At 30.9% G+C, this 20,310-nt stretch overlaps 1 protein-coding gene across 1 annotated transcript; it reads left to right on the forward strand.

The window, feature by feature from the left end:
- The first annotated feature begins 13,656 nt into the window (after positions 1 to 13,656).
- LOC131601438 (probable serine/threonine-protein kinase WNK5) lies at positions 13,657 to 19,843 on the forward strand. The gene is made up of 7 exons (XM_058873245.1): positions 13,657 to 14,385; positions 15,522 to 15,787; positions 16,649 to 16,872; positions 17,164 to 17,321; positions 17,422 to 17,734; positions 18,397 to 18,753; positions 19,246 to 19,843. Exons 1-7 carry the CDS (start codon positions 14,311 to 14,313, stop codon positions 19,695 to 19,697), a joined length of 1,845 nt encoding a protein of 614 aa, XP_058729228.1. The 5' UTR covers positions 13,657 to 14,310; the 3' UTR covers positions 19,698 to 19,843.
- The last annotated feature ends 467 nt before the right edge of the window (positions 19,844 to 20,310 follow it).

Consider the following 20,310-nt stretch of genomic DNA (forward strand, 5'->3'; position numbering starts at 1 on the left):
TCTGCATATTTGTAACAGCAAGAGTGTTGCGATTTGTAAGCCCAAATACACTTGGGATCAGGTTATAAATAAGAAACTTTGTAACCTAGTTTAGTGATAGAAAACCTTGTTTTTAACGATGTAGTCATTAGGGTTTCTATAGGTAGACCACCCAGGTTGTGGGATGGCTGCCATGTCCTTCTCGAAACCTGTAGGTTAGAGAAGTGATTGTCCTCACTCGAAACATGTAGGTAAGAGTTGAGTATTGTAAACTTGATTGAAGCTGTGAAGCAAGATCAAGTATGTGTTCATTGTTAATTGTGTAAATAGCTGTTGCAGGGTTGTAACAGTTAGGTATCACTAGGGAGTGAGCAGAGGTTCTCTTATCTTGGATGGAGTTCTCAGATAAAGGTTACATTGGATAGTGACTAGGTAAACCAGAGGTTGTTTATCTGTAAACCAGAGGTTGTTTACATAAAATAGTACTACTGATAGTGGAATCTTCTTCCTGGCTTGGTAGCCCCCAGAGTAGGTAGTTAGACCGAACTGGGTTAACAATTAACTGTGTTATTTATCTTCTGCATTTTTTGTTCAGTTATGAATGTTATGACTTTGTTTATAACACCAGGTTCAAAAGTGTTAGTTGTTCCTAAACAGAACCATGTAAAAATTATAATCTGGTTATGTCTACTGAACGTGTGTGATCCCAGATCTCATTGGCTCTTTTCTAAGAGTAATTAAATAATGGGGGATCCTTCTATTCTGCTTGTGCTACATTAATAACAGATCAGATGTCTTGACATCGGGATTGACATCCGAGTCTGTCATACTAGAATTTTCAGAAAGCAACAAAAATTTTGGAAGTATTTATCTGAGAATTTATCGTGTCCATAGGGATTGGTGCACTGAATTTCCGTTCAACAGTTTCCATAGTTATGAGTTTGGATTTGAATGAATTTAAAATTGAAAACGGAAAAGTAAATATTTACACAAAAGAATTCATTCTTCAGAAAGAAAATACTTATCAAGCATTGCATATAATCTACTTCTCACAAACTTAAACTTATCGACCAGTTACACTCAACGTACAATACTCGTCAATGTCATCCTACATTTCTCACACCCTAATTCATTTCTAACCCAAAGTAGAGAGAACTACTATATCATCTCGGCGACGATCTCTCAGCACACCTCAATAAAACAACAGACATCCATATCAATCGTATTGACGATCTCTCAACTGACACAACTAACACGAAAGCATTAAGCTTCGACACCCATAAAGATTGTTAGCTCTAAATCTATCTCTAAAATCCAGAAACTAATTGATAATCATCCTAGATAAGGATTCAAGAAGTCTATCTCTAAAACAACCCAAATCTCTAGCACAGAGCAAAAATCTAAGACACCAATCAACAAAGATTTGTAAAGCAAGCTTTATATAACACCATGGGCGACAAATATACATGAGTTCAAAGTAAATATATATATATATACAAAACCCAACAAAAGAGAAATACATAGAGAGAAAAGAGATAAACCAAACTTCTCCCGGTTTGTCAGCTCCGATTGAAGAGAAATCCACCCCAAATCCACAAGATGCAAGACCATAATGTTGTTATCTAAGCTAATCTTAAAGAAAAATGAGGTTGATAGAGTTGAGAAAACAAAAACTCTCTCCCAAAACCATAACCTAACAAATGAAATGAAAATGAAATATAAAAAAAATTCTGTCCCGACGCGTTCGCCTGGCGAGCCAATTGCTCCGCCCGGCGAACAACTTTATTCTAGCCACGCAGCTTGCGCCACGTCAACAAGTGGGCAAAAATATCTTCTGCAGCTTCTTATTTCTTCAATTGCTTCTTCTTTTATTGATCAAAAATTGCATCCTTGAAGCTTTATTACTCAATGCTCCATACATGCTCAAATACCTACAAAATGAATGAAAAAATATTAGTCGGTACATAAATGAGTCAAAACTCGATTAAACACAAAATCTACATATTTATGTAATATACACTAAAATTCGTCTATATTGAGGAAAACGAGAAGTGCCGCAGAACTATACACAAAATAACCACAATTTGGCACTTATCAAAAATACAATTTCATAAATAATTTTCAAAGGGTTATCAAATTAATTTAATTGGATAGGAAATGATTTTAGCTTTTCGGAAGTTCAAATGGCGCGTCAAACGGACACTCGAGTAAAACATTATGGCCTTTTGAAGTTTTAAAATAAAAATCATTTCAACTTAGTGTAACCCGATTCCCCTATTTGGGAACTCGGTTCCTCTAAGTCTCTTTTTTGGGAACCCGGTTCCCTTATTAGGGGAACCGGTTCCCCCTGTTCAAAATTTAGTTTTTACGCTTCTGTTACACTGGGAACTCGGTTCTTCTATTTGGGAACATGGTTCCCCCTGTAGCAGAACCAAAAATCTGCTATTTTTCTTGCTACGAACTTTTGCCCCTTAAAACCTAAAAAACCCATCTTCCCCATACCAGAAAATAATTATAAGGCAGGATTTTTCAAGTCTAACATCAGCATTATGTAATTGTTCATATTGAAACATCAATCCCATCAATTGCATAAAAATTACACACCATTCACACCATTCACAACATCATAAACTCATCAGAATTTTACTAGTCATACAAGCATGGATACAAAATTATGAAGTCTAATATCTACCATATCCATCATCATACAAACCCTTATAATGTAAGAACCCCACCCTTACCTTGGATTGAAGGTTGCTCTAAGCTTCTAATGGGATTTCCCTAGCTCTCTATACTTCTTCTCAAATTTTTCAGAATTCTAACCTTTTCCCTAATTCCTCTTATTTTATTCTTTTCACTAATTTTCACTTTAACTAATGGTCTTAACCTCACACCCCTACTAGTATTACTACTAACACCATAGTAAGGCCTAAATGTTCATATTCTTATTACATTATCATTAATAATTAATTAACTTCTAACAAAATACAATAATCCTAAATAATTCATAATTTTATTAAATAATTTCGCAAACACACCATAAAATAATTAATTAAATAATCGGACGTTACAAAGACCTTGAAAAGACAATCTACATGCAGAAACCTAAAGGTTTTATAGAGGACACATCCAAGGTATGTTTGCTGAAGAGACCATACTTATCATTTGAAGTTAGTACGTATAGTAAGTTGATTTATGGCCAATATAAGTGGAATTCGTTGGGAAGCTTTGAAGTGGATACTTAGATATTTGAAAGGTTCATTAAAGGGTGATTTGAAATACACAAAGTCAGCTCAAGAGGAATACAATTTAGAAGGTTTTGTAATGTAGACTATGCAGGAAATTTGGACACTATAAAATCCTTATTGGGCATCATATTTAAGTTGTTTAGAGCATATATAAGTTAGAAGGAAAAATCCATTTTCATGTTATCTACTACTTAATCAGAATATATTTCCCTCGTCAAATGGGTCAAGGAAGCCATATAGTTAATGGACATTACTGAGAGTAAAAGATCACTTAAGAATGTGTGAAGATACATTGTGATAGTAAAGTGATTTTCACTTGGCGAATCATCAAGTGTATCACGAGAGGACAATGTACATTGGCATTCATTTTCACTTCATAAGGGACGTGATAGATTTGAAGGAGATTATGGTTAAGAAGGTGGATTCAAAGAGAATTTGGCACATATGTTTCCCAAATTCAGTGTCTAGATAAAAGTTTAAGCATTTCTTGGATTTGACCAAGTTTGTTGAAGTGTGATTCAAGCTCTGAAGAGAATATCAAAGTGACTGATGTGTAAATTAATATCGCCATCGATTTTAAAGCCAAAGTGGTGAACTGTGGTGTTGACTTCCAAAACCAAGAAAAAGGTTTGCAAGAACGCATTATGTTTGACGCGTCTTGCATTTATTTTTGCGCAGAAGTGCAATGCGTTTTAGAAAAACGCATTGAATTTCTCCTTACACCTTTAAAATAAACTTTCCAATCCCTTTTTAGGTAAAGATAGACATATGAGTGTACCTAAGAAGAGACTTTTAGAGAGATAAAGGGAGAGACTATTAGGATCCAATTTTCTAAGAATTGGAGGATTTATATAGGGATGGTAACGGGTCGGGACGGGTGCGGGTTTCACACTACCCAAACTCGCACCCGAAATCGGCACCCAGACCCAAACCCACATGCTATTCGGATGGCAGACTAACATCCACGCCCACACCCGTTGCGTTCGGGTTTTTTCACCCAAACCTAAACCCGCAACCAAATACATAAAATACATTTTTTCTACAATTTTCCAAATATATTATATATATATATATATATATATATATATATATATATATATATATATATATATATATATATATATATATATATATATATATATATATATATACTAGTTTGTATACCCGTGCGAGGCATAGGTTTAAATTTAGTATGATTGATTTCGATCAGTATGACTATGACGAAATTCAAAATAACTATATAATGATTAGTATATTCACGACCTTGGATTGTCTCCGTGCGAGGCACGGGATAAAAAGATTCAATAAAACTGTATAAATAATAAAAACATTTACTCTCATTTCAAACATTCAATACAAAGTATTTGATAATTCATTTATTTTTCGAAAATATTGACTTTTGAGATAGAATTTTTCAAATATTAAAAATAATTTTTATTTATTGACTCAAGTTTTAAAATTAAGAATTATTTTTAACAAAGATACATAAGATTCATATTGTATGAATTTACATTAACAAAAATATCATACGAATATAAAATTCATATATTATACATTTACATTTATTCATCTTTCTTATAAATATTTAATACATAATAAAATAAATTAAAAATATAATTATCCATTTGTTTTTTTCATAAGAAAAGGTTGTGATTTCTATACATATATCATATTATCTTACATTTTTTGTTAAAACAAATATTATATCAACTTTTAGTATAAATATTACCATTTTAGAGGACCCATTCACCATAAATCTTTTCCCTTTGAGTTTGATTTTTTAACTATATTTTATTATAAATAATAATATGTAATAATGGTAATAAAGTAATTTACTATTATAATCATATTTATTTTATTAAATCTATGGGTTAATCTGTCAGTGTAACACAATTAAATTCAGATCTTTTTATATATAACTGGTAAACTTTCGTTTAAAAAATTTCTTTTTAGTCATTTTTTTTGTGTATCATAACAATCGTAAAAAAATTATTTAGTTTGTATTAAATAAAATGAGATCTTTTTGTATCCTATATTTTTGATTCTATTAATCAGTATACATTTTTATTTAATACTAATTATAAAATTACTATTGTCAAATTTAATACAACATTAAGGTCAAAATTAATAATATATTTTCTTAAATAAGTGCATTATTTGTTTTTAATCTATATTGATTTATTTTTATGTTTTGCATTCTATTATCTACTATTTAAATTAAAAAGATAAAATTGACTTCATCATTATTACTATCTTAAACATTTTTTTTATATGACCGGGCAAATAATTATGACTTTTTCAACAAAAATGGTTAGTCAAAAAAAGTTTATTTCTTCTATTACCATAGCAAAAACTTTAATAAGTTATATGAATTTGAAATTAAATTATCTTATAATTTTTTAATGTAAATAATAAATGAGAGAAAAATATTTTACTAAATAAATAACTAATATGCTGCTTTAATATTAAAATTAATTATTAAAATTATTTATTATTCAATCCGTTTTATATTAACCGTAGTAATTGAGCTTCTCATACGGATTAAGAAAATGTGATAAAAAGAAGAAAGAGAACTTCTTTTTGTTATATTACCCTTGTTTTATTTATTATTCTTTTGATTTTTATAAAATTCATTAATATTTAAATATTGTCATAATTCATATAATGCCAAAAAGATACATTGAAAAATGGTTTGTTTGTTTTACGTGATAAAAATGAGAGGGAAATCATTATAAATATTTTTCCTCCTAATAATTAAAATTTTCCATCAAATTTTATTTTATGAATTTCCCATTAAATTGATAATGGACAATTTCCCATAAAAATAATTGTTAAATTAGATTATGGTTTGTTTGTTTTACGTGATAAAAATTAGAGGGAAATCATTATAAATATTTTTCCTCCTAATAATTAAAATTTTCCATCAAATTTTATTTTATAAATTTCTCATTAAATTGATAATGGACAATTTTCCATAAAAATAATTGTTAAATTATAAAAATAATTTTTTTTGCTTTTATACCAATTATAAAAAAATCCTCTCTTTTTGTAACGTGTCGCGTGCCCATTTCTCTCTACTATTTAACAATCAAAACATAAGTAAAATACCTCAACCCACATAAACCAATCAAAACATAAGTAAAATACCCTCAACCCACCTAAACCCTAACCCAATACATTATATAATTTCAATGTTACAATTACATGGCTTGATGCGGATGAAAAAATTAAAATAAGACAACAAAATCGAAGGAAACGAAAAGGAAAAAATTTAATTTAGGTACTCTTCTTAGTTTCTCCTTGATGGTGTTTTTGTGATGGTGTTGTGGTGAGGTTTTCTGCAACAACAAAAAGAGGATTTATAGTGAATGGTTGAGCGGATTTGGATTGGTTGATAGAGGATTTTGGCAGAGGTTTGTTATGAGAATTGTAGATGACTTCAAGGAAGTTAAGGTATAGTTTTATAGCATGAGGAATGAGGGAATTTGGGCACCTTTGCATTGATTAATTTTTGGCTCAATAAATTCCAAACGTGAGAATCAAAACAGAATGAGCGATGTTTGATCTTTTCAATGGTCCAACCACTTCTTATTTCACGTGGAAAAATAAAAACAAAGTATCATTGATAAGAGATTGTTGAGATTTCCAAAAGTGAAACTAATAATAACAACTTCACGTGTTTCAATCAATTTTTATTATATAAATAATTAAGTAAATATAATCAAATAATTAAATAAATAAAATAAATAAATAAAGAAGTAATAAAATTTACTATAAATATAATGGAAAGAAAATATTAGAATGCATAAGAGAGTGACACTTGTCAAACTTGCCAAAATACTCATTTTGCTTTATTATATTAAATGATATATATATATATATATATATATATATATATATATATATATATATATATATATATATATATATATATATATATATATATATATATATATATATATATATATATTCAAATCCAATCAACTCAGATTTTTACTTAATGATTTGGTTCGGGTGCGGGTGGGCCTGCAGGTGCAGGTCTGCTTGTCATCCCTATATCTTCAGGAGTACCAAAGAATAATATAAACACTACTAAATATTTTGAATTTGTAGGATTCATAAATTTAGAGGAGGAGAGATTAAAAACACTTGAACAGAAGATAAAAAAGCATTCTTATGAATTTAGAAAACTATTTTCATATAATTCATCAGGAAGTCTTTTTTTAATAATTTTTGAAGTAATATGGCGTAGAGGGTTCTCTCTGTTAGATATTATTATTATTATTAATAATATTATCATATTATTTTATTGTATCTTTGTAAGGGTAGTTTAGTCTTTTCTAACATTTAATATTTATACTCTGGTTAACCCTTATTCTTTAGTTTTAGTGTGTTCATTCTATTTTGGAACCCTAAATCAACAAGTCTTTCTCATTCTCTATGTTTGTATACGTTTACTATTGTTAACATGGTATCAAAGAGCTCGGTTTAATTTTGGATCTACAGTCAAAGTGGCCACATATTTTTTTTTCGGTGTTGATTTATTGAAGTGGTGGCGGTACTGTTTTTTTTTAGCGAAAACTTCCTATGGTTGGCTTTACGGTATTGGCCGAAATGAGTATGGTTTGGTAATGTTTACTTGTTTCTCACTGTTCCTATAAAATATTCATCACGTCATCATTCATGTTGTTTATGAAGCTACTGGTACTTGTTTCATAATGGTATGATTGATAAAACAAATTGATAATTGGGAGAAGGAATATTTATTGGATGCATTGACGTGACAGTATTGTTTTTTTGGGACTAATTTTATTTGATATTTTCTTTAATTGTGGTGTTTTTGTTACTTCATAATTAATTACAATGAGTAATGATAAAGATGATTCTCTTCAGTCTGTTAGTGTTCAACTCAATGGAGAAAATTATTCTTATTGGAGTTACGTGATGAAAAATTTTTTGAAAGGAAAAAGGATGTGGAGGTATGTTGATGGAACCTCTGTTAAACCTACAGATAAAAAGGATGAAGCAAAATATGCAAAAGAGTTGGAAACATGGGATGTTAGTAATTCTAAGATCCTTACTTGGATCAATAATTCTGTTTCTCAGTCAATAGGTGTGCAATTGGCAAAATATGATACTGCTAAGGAGGTTTGGGACCATTTGAAACGTTTGTTTGCTCAATCTAATTTTGCAAAACGATACCAGCTGGAGAGTGACATTAGAGCTCTGAAACAGAATAATATGACTATTCAGGAATTCTATTCAGCTATGAGTAATTTGTGGGATCAATTGGCTCTTATGGAATTGACTGAATTGAAAGTTGTCAAGGCGTACACTGATCAAAGAGAAGAGCAGCGTTTGGTTCAATTTTTGATGGCGCTTAGGGATGATTTTGAGGGACTTCGTGGGGGTATTTTGCATCGTAACCCTCTTCCCAATGTTGATTCAGTTTTTAATGAATTTTTGGCAGAAGAAATAAGACTCAAGTCCCACTCCAGTTTGATTCCAGATAAAGGAGTTCTCCCCACTCCTCCATCTGTTTTTGCTGCTCCAATTCACAAAGGAAAACCTCAAGGTAGAGTTGGATTGGGTAGTGATGAATGTGCTTTTTGTAAGGAGAAAGGTCATTGGAAAGCACAGTGCCCCAAATTGTTGAAAGGAAATAAGAAAAATTTCACTAGTCGATCATCTAATGTGGCTGTTGTTGCTCCTACTACCATTGGTTCTGGTTTTGATCATGGTTATCCATCAGAGACTACTTCTCAAATATCTGATATTGCAGAGCAACTCCAAAAGCTTCTTGCTACTCAGTCACGTGCCATGTCTGCCTCCTCTAATAAAGGTTTGAACTCTTCTTGTTTGTCAGGTATATCTCCTTCCATATGGATTCTTGACTCTGGAGCATCACACCATATGTCATATGATGCAAAATCATTTGTGTCCTTGAATACTACATCATCTATGTCAGTTATGACTGCTGATGGCACTGATATGCCATTAGCAGGCATTGGCTCTGTCTCCACACCTAATTTTTCATTTTCTGATGTTTATTATATTCCTAACCTCACTTTGAGTCTTGTTTCTGTTAGTCAATTGTGTGATTCTGGTTACTCAGTTATGTTTTCTTCCACTTCTTGTTGTGTGCAGGATCCTCATTCCGGGAGGCTGATTGGGACAGGCCGTAGACAAGGGGGACTTTATGTTTTGGATGAGTTGAAAGTCTCAGATACTGCAACCTCAACCTCTACTTCCACAACTGATTTATTATCTTCTTTTCGTTTGAATTCTTCGTCTTCTAGTTTTTATTTATGGCATTACCGTCTTGGACATGTCTCTGCTTCTAGATTAAAGTATTTGGCTTCTACTGGAGCCTTAGGAAAGTTACAAACCAGTGATATCTCAGACTGTTGTGGTTGTAAACTTGCTAAATTTTCAGCTTTACCATTTAGTAAAAGTGTTTCCATTTCATATGCACCGTTTGATTTAATTCACTCTGATGTATGGGGTCCATCACCGCTTCTTACTAAGGGTGGATCTAGATATTATGTTTCGTTTATTGATGACTATACTCGTTATTGTTGGGTTTATCTTATGAAAAATCGTTCTGAATTTTTTGAAATTTATTGTATGTTTCGTGCTATGGTTAAGACTCAGCATAATGTTGTTATAAAGTGCTTCCGTTGTGATTTAGGTGGTGAATATACCTCTAATAAATTCTCTGAATTGCTTGCTTTTGATGGTACAATTCATCAAACATCTTGTACTGATACACCGCAACAGAATGGAGTTGCTGAAAGGAAACATCGTCATATTATTGAGACTGCTCGTTCTCTTTTGTTGTCTGCTTCGGTTCCTAGTGAATTTTGGGGTGAAGCTGTTCTTACTGCTGTTCATGTTATTAATAGAATTCCATCTTCTGTCACATCAGGTTTGTCTCCCTTTGAAAAATTGTATAACTCTATCCCTGATTATTCCTCTTTGAAAGTGTTTGGTTCTACTTGTTTTGTCCTTCGCCCACAAGTAGAACGTAGCAAGTTGTCTTCTCGTTCTGCTATATGTGTTTTTCTTGGTTATGGGGATGGCCAAAAGGGTTATCGTTGTTATGATCCTGGTGCAAAGAAATTGTATGTTTCTCGTCATGTTGTTTTCCTTGAACATATTCCTTTTTACTCTCTTTCTTCTGATTCTATTATTACTAGCAGTTCAAAACTTACTCACATCGATCCTTTTGGTTATAATGATAATGTTTCTAGTGATTGTAATTTTGAGAATTGCAGGACTGATACTACTGCTACTCCAGATACTGACTTCCCTCTTGTCCCCACGGCTACCCAAGAACCTCCTGCGATTGTTGATCCTCCGCCTCCCCGTTACCCCCTCGTGATCGTAAGTCTACTCAGTTACCTGATTTTGTCTATTCTACTTACTCTTTTTCATTTGCTTCTTTTCTAACATCTATCCACAGTTTGTCTGACATCTATCCACAGTTTGTCTGAGCCATCTTCCTATAAAGAGGCTATTCTTGACCCTCTTTGGCAGCAGGCTATGACAAAAGAACTTTCTGCTTTGCACAAAACAGATACTTGGGAATTGGTACCTCTTCCTCCTGGAAAACGTGCTATTGGGTCTCGTTGGATATACAAGATCAAAACTAAGTCTGATGGGTCAGTTGAGCGTTACAAAGCACGGCTTGTTGCTAAGGGATTCTCTCAACAATATGGTATGGATTATGAAGAAACTTTTGCTCCTGTTGCTAAGATGACTACTATTCGCACTCTTATTGCAGTTGCATCTGTTCGTCAGTGGCATATTTCTCAAATGGATGTTAAAAATGCATTTTTAAATGGTGATCTCCAAGAAGAAGTTTATATGGTACCCCCATAAGGTGTTTCTCATAATCAAGGGGAAGTATGTAAGTTGAAGAAGGCATTATATGGATTGAAACAAGCTCCACAAGCATGGTTTGAGAAGTTTACCACTGTGATTACATCTATTGGCTTTCGCTCTAGTGATCATGATTCTGCTTTGTTTGTCAAGAATACTTATCATGGTCGAATTTTACTCTCACTATATGTTGATGATATGATTATTACAGGTGATGATATGGATGGAATTAATGATTTGAAATTAGAGTTAGCAAAACAGTTTGAGATGAAGGACTTAGGCACTCTGCGCTACTTCTTGGGCATTGAAGTTGCCTACTCTCCTAGAGGCTATCTTCTCTCTCAATCCAAGTATATTGCCAACATTCTTGAACAGACTCGTCTTTCTGATACTAGAATAGCAGATAGTCCTCTTGAGTTGAATGTGAAATATGCTCCATCTGATGGTGTTCCTCTGCCAGATCCCACCTTATATCGTACTTTGGTTGGCAGTCTGGTGTACCTTACAATTACTAGACCAGATATTGCTTATGCTGTTCATGTTGTTAGTCAGTTTGTTGTTTCTCCTACTACAGTGCATTGGGGAGCTGTTCTTCGCATATGTCGTTATCTTCGGGGAACTCAGTTTCAGAGCCTTCTCTTTCCCTCATCGTCCTCATTGGAACTTCGTGCTTATTCAGATGCGGATTGGGCTGGTGACCCCACAGATCGTAAGTCTACCACAGGCTTTTGTGTCTTTCTTGGAGATTCTCTTATTTCTTGGAAGAGTAAGAAACAAGATATTGTCTCTCGTTCTTCTACAGAAGCTGAGTATCGTGCTATGGCATCCACCACTACAGAAATAGTTTGGTTGCGTTGGTTACTTTCTGATATGGGCATCACTCTTTCTGAACCAACGCCTATGTATTGTGATAACAAGAGTGCAACTCAAATTGCCCACAACTCGGTCTTTCATGAACGTACCAAACACATTGAGATTGATTGTCACTTTACTCGTCATCATCTTCAGCATGGGACAATTACTCTACCGTTTGTCTCCTCCATTTTGCAGATTGCTGATTTGTTTACGAAGACACATTCCATTAAACGTTTTCGTTTTCTAATTGACAAACTCTCGATACTCTCTGCTAATGCATCTTGAGTTTGAGGGGAGATGTTAGATATTATTATTATTATTAATAATATTATCATATTATTTTATTGTATCTTTGTAAGGGTAGTTTAGTCTTTTCTAACATTTAATATTTATACTCTGGTGTAACCCTTATTCTTTAGTTTTAGTGTGTTCATTCTATTTTGGAACCCTAAATCAACAAGTCTTTCTCATTCTCCATGTTTGTATACGTTTACTATTGTTAACACTCTCTTTAAGATAAGTTTAGGTCGATTAGTTTAGTTTGGTTAAAGACTCTATGTAAGAATAGTTTAGTTTGAGTAAACTTAATAAAACTCATTTTTTAATTTCACAATAAACTTTTTAGACATTGTGAAAGAGGATTGAATTAAAGCTATTTGCAAGGACTATTGTAGTTAAATAGGAGAATATAATCAAAATCTAAGTAAAAAAACATGAGCATTGGAGATGAATAAAAGTATAAAACTAACACAACTTGATAAAATTGAACCAAGCCAACCCATTCGTCACCATTTTAGTTAGTTTCCGAATTTTTAAAAATTAATTTAAAAATCAAACAAATTATTTTTAATTAATTCAAATTTATTTTTCTCTCAAAATCTAAATCAAATCGTCCTATTTTAATAACAAACACAACCGTCACTATTCCGTTTGCATTGACAAATTCATATGAATACACATCTATTTTTTGTTTGAAAACGACTAAATTGTTCTTTACAAATATAAAATTATATTAGCAAGTTGTCATGTTAATGAAACTAAAAAAATAAGTGACATAATCAACATTGAGAATTTTCAACTCAACCATTGTATTAATGCAATTAAATATTCATTGCCAATTAAATAATTTAATTGATTTGTATCTCTAGATTAACTTAATTCTAAAATTATATTTATTTTTAAGGCATAATATATATATATATATATATATATATATATATATATATATATATATATATATATATATATATATATATATATATATATTCTTAAATAAAACATAGATCCGAGATCATTTGAATGAAATGGTAAGTATTGTTTCAGTTTAATTAGAGTTTTTGAATTTGAATTAAATCTTAATGCAAAATTGTTAAAAATATCGAGTGAAATAATTCATATGATTCGAAAAATTAGTCTATACAATTATATGTAAAAAATATTTGATCTATGATAAAAAATAAAATAAAATATAAACCTCTTTTAATTTAATTTTTTGGATAAATCTGTCTATTGAAATTTTCTAAAATTTATGAGATTAATTTATGCAATTGGGTATAAGATAACACCTTTACACCAAAAATAAATAAAACATAGACACATTATTGATTACATTATTAATTATTATATGAATGTAAACTATGCAATGTAAAATATTTATATAATATAATTCTCCACTAAGATTATTCCATATTACACCCTAACCACAACTCTTTAATTTCCACATTCCATAATCCACAAGATTAACCAAAATCCTTAAGCCACAAAACTAACCAAAATCCTAAAACTTAAAAAGATTTCTTCTCTCTTTCTTCAACTCCAAAATCAAAATCTATCATACCCTTTTCTCCTAAGATTCTCTCTTTCTCTAATCCAACCAATTTGCTTTTTCTTCATCTCTCACAACCACAAATGTTTCTATCAAAACATGGCCCAAAGTTCTTCAAATTTAGAACCCCAATTTCATTCATATGTCATATCTATAATCTTTTCAATTTCTAAACTACCCTTTTAATCTCTTCAAATTCTCTTCAACCACAAATATCTTCAACCAAATTACTCTCATAACCCTCTCATCTCAAGTTTCTTTTTCTTGACTCAAATGGTTCACAAAAAATTCTACGAAATTTCATGTGGATTTATTGAAATGGCTTGGATTATGCTATGTGTTGACTACTCAAGACTCTTATGGCAATTATTTGGTGTTTTTTCATATGAGAATCATGAGTGGAAGCCTCGGATTATCTAGCATATACTTTTACTTGAATCATACAAGATAAGATTACTTAAATATAATTTCCATTAAGTGCTTATATTTTTAAGTTATATAAGATTAGTTTTTAGAGCCATGTTTAAGGGAAGAATTGGAGGTAAAGCTCAACTTGGATATGTTGAAACTGATCCTTCCGGTCGATATGGACGTGTAAGTATTTCTAATTGATTATAGTGTAATAAATTCTAATTGTTTATGTAAAATGATAAATTCATGAAGTTTCATTGATGATAATTTGAATTGAAGGTTAACACTAATTAATTAATAAATGAAATGAAATTATGAATCGTCGAAAAATCTAATAGAAGTGAATATTGTTAAGAGTTATATGTTATTACAGAATTCGAATTTTAATACTCCCAATTATATATTTGAGTTTTTAGTAATTATTTTCACTGTGTCTAAAAATAATATTGATCTAATTATTGTTTTTTTCACAAAACCGCTATTTAATTTTTCAAGAACCTTTTTTTTTCTTGTGAAAAACGATTTTAGTATAAATCGCAATTTGTCCCTAAAATAATTAAGGGGTTAAAATTTTTGTTTTCAAATTTACAAAATAGCAAACTAGTCCCTTAAATTATGAAACATGGACCAATTGTGCCTCAATCAAAAAGGAGATTTAGATATTGATTGTAATAGTCTTGTATCAAATTGTGATATTGTATTTGTAAAAATGACTTAATTGACTAACATGTTTTTAATCTAATGGACTAAATTGCTATTTTATAAATTTGTTGGATTAAATTGATATTAAAATATCAATTTAGTTGTTAATTATTTCTTCGGTTGCCATTTATGATTGAGTCAAATTACTATATAGAAAAGCATTATTTGTTCTGTTTTACTCTTTTACTAAGTATTGGCTTGTTACCATGGGACAACCCCACAAGGTAACTCTTTAGTACACCCAAGGGTCATTCATATAAAGTATATACTAAATTGAATTATTGAGACTCAATATTGATATATTATCACACACCAAACATATACGTTTGACTTTTAAATAAAATTGTTTAATATTTTTAAATTTTTAGATATATTTAATTTGTTGTTGAGTTGATACTAGCAATAAATTATTAGGCTTAAAGTGCTGACACAGAAACAAATATGGATGTTTTGCAAATGAGTGTGACACTAACACATATGTCAGACACCATTGGCACGAACATGGACACTATACACGAGTGTGATACTACCACATATGTTCGATACCAAATATGCTTTAGAATAGAAGAGTCGGTTTTCAAGAGACTGATATTGAATTATATTATTGGTGTGTGTAGTTTAGGGATGTCCTTGGCAAAGGAGCTATGAAGGTAGTTTATAAAGCATTTGATGAAATCTTAGGACTTGAAGTGGCTTGGAACCAAATCAAACTTGATGATGTTTTTCAATCACCGGATCAACTTCAACGCCTCTATTCAGAAGTTCATCTTCTAAAGAACTTGGATCATGATTCTATTATTACCTTCCATGGTACTTGGATTGATGTTGATCGTAGAACCTTCAACTTCATCACTGAATTGTTCACCTCTGGAACCCTAAGAGAGTAATTCTTTAACCATCACTTATTCATTATTTTTAGAGTTAAAAGGTAGTGCACTGACAGTGTAAAATAGTTTTACACTGTCATCCAATAGAAAATCATAAATGTGCCATGTCATTAAGTTTTTTTTAAATAAAAAAATGATTTAATTGGATACATGGATGGTGATTGGTTGACAGTGTAAAAATATTTTACACTGTCAGTGCATCACCCCTTTTCTCTTATTTTTATATGTTTTAAATCATTATAAATTATAGTTGCATTTGTGGTTCTAAATTACCGTTGCAATTTAAAATGTTGCACGAAAATAAAAACAACTGACTTGGTACATACATTTATAGTTGTAAACCGTAATTTGGAGTCATGGTAGTTCTAGCCCTCCAATTATTGTCATTGCAAGCAATAATAGTTACATTATATTTCACAAAACATCAAAGACATTTTTCTATTATACAAGTATTTCTTAAGGGTGAAAAATATGCATCTTCGTCTTGTTTAAACCTGTCATGCAAAAACTTGCTAGAAAACGAAGCGAGACGGACATGATAGACGATGCAGACCAAAAACTTTGGTCTACTCTAGGAAAAAATGATGTCCTCCTATTAAACACGCTAAAAAAACAGGGTGAAGCATGACATTTAGATTAAAGGGTGCAAGTTTTAAACTTTGATTTCACCCACAAAAAATTTTAAACAAAATAGGCATGTCCGACGAACTGGTCCATTTAGTGTCCATAATGTTTACAATGTAGCCATGATCCATTATTTGTGTCATTGGTCTTTTATAACCCTATCCTTTAGCTTAATATATGGTCCATTATTTTAATTCTTATATGTTCTCTAACATTTGTGATAACAATTTTAGGTATAGAAAGAAGTACCCTCGTGTAGATATCAGAGCAATAAAGAATTGGGCTCGTCAAATTCTAAATGGTTTGGTGTATTTACATAGCCATGATCCACCTGTAATACATAGAGACCTAAAGTGTGACAATATCTTTGTCAATGGCCATATGGGAAAGGTCAAGATTGGTGATTTAGGCCTTGCAGCAATTCTTCGTGGCTCCCAACATGCACATAGTGTCATCGGTAATTTCTCAAATACCATCTCTTAATTAAGCACTTATCACATATAAGTACTTATCCATAAATTATTTTGTCCCAATTAAATCATGAATAATCAACACTGAGTCTCTAAAAACTTAAGACTGACCTATTAAAAAACATGTCATATGTTATTTTCATATCGTCTTTAGTAGTTTTACAAGCACTTATGTCGATCAACGGTTAATATTAATCCAATCTAAACAAGCCTTACTCTTGTAAATGATTATGTGTATTAAATTGATTTTATTTTTGTATATTTTGAATGATTGTTAGGTACACCTGAATTCATGGCACCAGAATTGTATGAAGAGGAATACAATGAGTTGGTAGACATATACTCATTTGGCATGTGCATGATTGAGTTGTTCACTTCAGAGTTTCCATATAGTGAATGCACCAACCCTGCTCAAATATACAAAAAAGTTACCTCAGTAAGTTTAATTGAAAAAAAATTAATCACTTATTTTCTTAATTCATTTACTCATTTATTAACAAAATTAAAATTTTTTTTTAATCAATTTGATATTAAAGGGGAAGCTACCAGAGGCATATTACAAGATTCAAGATAAAGAAGCCCAAGAGTTTGTTGGGAAGTGTTTGGCAAATGTATCAAAGAGATTGTCAGCAAAAGAGCTTTTGTTGGACCCGTTTTTAGCCACAGCCCAACATGAGTCACCTTTGATTAGTCCAACTTCACCTCAAAAAAACAATTTCAATGCAATAATTGCCAAAGAGGAACTTTCATTGAATGATCAAAGAAAGAACACATTCATGACAATCACAGGAAGTATGAATGAAGAGGATGATACTGTTTTTCTTAAAGTCAAAATTTCTAACAAAGAAGGTATGCATAGTTTCATCACTTATTGTAGTGTTAGAAAAATAGATTTTTTTAAATATTTTTAAAAATAATTTTTGTAAATATGTTTTTTAAAATATTAAAAAATTAACTCATTTTAAATAAATTAAAAAAATAGTTTTAAAATATCGCAAAAATTATTTTTATGAAAACTTATTCAAAATAGTTTTAAATAATTTTTTGAAATTTTGATATTCAAAAAATAATTATAATAAAATGATGATATCTCTAAAGTAATATTTTTGAAAAATTATTTAAATCAATTTTTTATTTAAAATTATTTTTAAAAAAAATTGTAAAATTGTTAAAATAAAAATATATTTTATTATATAAATCATTTTTCAGAAAAACTGAAACAAACGGGCTCATAATTTATTTTTTATATTTTGATATTAAAAAGCTTTTTTAGTTAAATATCCAAACTGGTACTTAGGAAAAACAGAAACCTATTTGGTTTATTAGAAATAAAAAACTATCAACTTTATCCTCTTAAATATTGGTCAAATTATTCATATAAAGAACCAAATTATTCATGAAATACATTAATTTAATCAACATTTGATCTATAGTATAACCATCTACACCTTTTTAGTAATGGAGAAGAAATACAAAATTGGTTTGCTAAAACTATTAAACTTTGAATATAGGGAACACAAGAAACATATACTTCCCATTTGACACCATAAAGGACACTGCAATTGAAGTTGCAAATGAAATGGTGAAAGAACTAGAAATTAGTGACTTGGAACCATTAGAGATTGCTGAGATGATTGAAGAAGAAATTTCAACTATAGTTCCAACATGGAGGGATTGTGACACTTCTAAGTATGAAAAACAACATAGTTTTAACTATGGTGAAGATGATGATAATGATCACCATCCTTTCTTCTCGCCGCCTTCTCGATCTTCGTCTCATGGTTCTCTCCCTATGTTTTGTGCTTCCTTCAACAACAATGGAAGTCTTTGTGGGAATCATTATTCTCTTGCTCAAGATTGGTTACAAGGTACTTCTATTTTTTAAACTTATTGATTATTTGACTAAGTTGAAGGGTTTCTTGAGAAATTTAAATAGAAAAAGAATGATCTATTTACTTTGGGAGATCGTTGTGGTCTAGGTTTTTGGTTTATGAGATTAGAGAAATTTCAAAATAATTGTTGAAATATAAAATTCTTGACCACATTATTTCCGGTTGTATAAATTCAGAAATAAATGAATCGTGTACCAGAACATCTACTGGTCTAAATGTTGATCTCTTGTTCTGTACGCCAGTTAAAAAATTCTCAGACGCTTCTTTTTCCATCGATATTCTGACCCTCCGAAATATATTGAATATATAGGACATTGGAAACATGCACAACTTCGTGATCATGTTCTTTGTTTTTTAATCTTTTTAGTTTTGATACGATATTGTTCAAATAGTTATTTTATCGGCGTAAAAGTGATTCTTTTCTTGCTATAATTTGTAGTATAGTTTAAGACTTGAACTATTTTGCAGATGATCATCAATTTATGAATGATGATGCAAGCTCACAAACCTCAATAAACTCCATCAAGTGTTTCAATTTCCATTGCGACGATTCATGCAATGAAGACGAACACGATTCAACTCTTCAAGTAGGAGAAGAATCCTATTGTTGCAATCCAAAAAGTAACAACAAATGGACAAGATTTTGTCCTCCAAAAGAGATGGTGGAAGCTGGTTTCACCAAAATGTTTTGCAACATGAGAATGAATTCTCACACTCAAACTCACAATCATAGGAATCATCATGGAACAAGGAATGGATGTAAGAGACTAACAAGGATTAATTCATGTGTTGATGTGAGGAGACAACAATCGCAAAGATCTTTGATGGAAGAGATGCAAAAGAGAAGGGTGTTCAACACGGTTAATGCTATTGAGAATGTTGGGTTTCAAAATCCAGAAGGAGATGGATGTTTTTGTTGATTTCATGCTACAAGGGTTAAGAATGTACTATATAGTTTTCTTATTTTATTACTTTTAGGGTGTTTTTGAATTTATTTTCTTGGATTATGTTGTGGAATAATTGTAATATATTTTAACTTGTGAATATGTTAAAAGATGTTTAATTACTTGTTGTGTATAAGAAAATATTAAATTATTATAGTTATTTGCAATCTAATATGGGTACTTATTAAATGTTGTTTTCCATTACTATGCAGTTAATATTAATATTTATATAAAAAACTTTAGTATAGGATTATATATTTTCTATAATAACTATAGTAGAGTTGTAACAGGACGTGACAAAACGGGTCGGACTTATTGGGTCAGTTTGTTTAATCCATCATTTTTGGCGGGCCAAGCTGAAGTTTTCTGCTCGGTGTCTTAAGTTGGTTCGTCCCGCCTAACCCGCTTTAAAGTGGGACGAGGCGAATTTTTCCCGCCGGCTTTTTCTTTAAACTTTTTTATATTTAGGGTAAAAATTGGATAGTGCATTGATGAGCCAATCCACTATTTTTTTCTTTCTTTTTATTGATAAAAAACGAGAATTTGAATCCTTACATCTATTGTCGCCATAACTTAGAAAATTTGTTTA

Source organism: Vicia villosa, linkage group LG5, assembly GCF_029867415.1.
Source record: "Vicia villosa cultivar HV-30 ecotype Madison, WI linkage group LG5, Vvil1.0, whole genome shotgun sequence".
Lineage (NCBI taxonomy): Eukaryota > Viridiplantae > Streptophyta > Magnoliopsida > Fabales > Fabaceae > Vicia > Vicia villosa.

Coding starts and splice junctions, on each gene's coding strand:
- LOC131601438 (XM_058873245.1), top strand. CDS start 14,311: ATGTTTAAGGGAAGAATTGGAGGTAAAGCTCAACTTGGATATGTTGAA. Junction 14,386..15,521: donor CTTCCGGTCGATATGGACGT/GTAAGTATTTCT, acceptor TGGTGTGTGTAG/TTTAGGGATGTCCTTGGCAA. Junction 18,754..19,245: donor TGCTCAAGATTGGTTACAAG/GTACTTCTATTT, acceptor ACTATTTTGCAG/ATGATCATCAATTTATGAAT.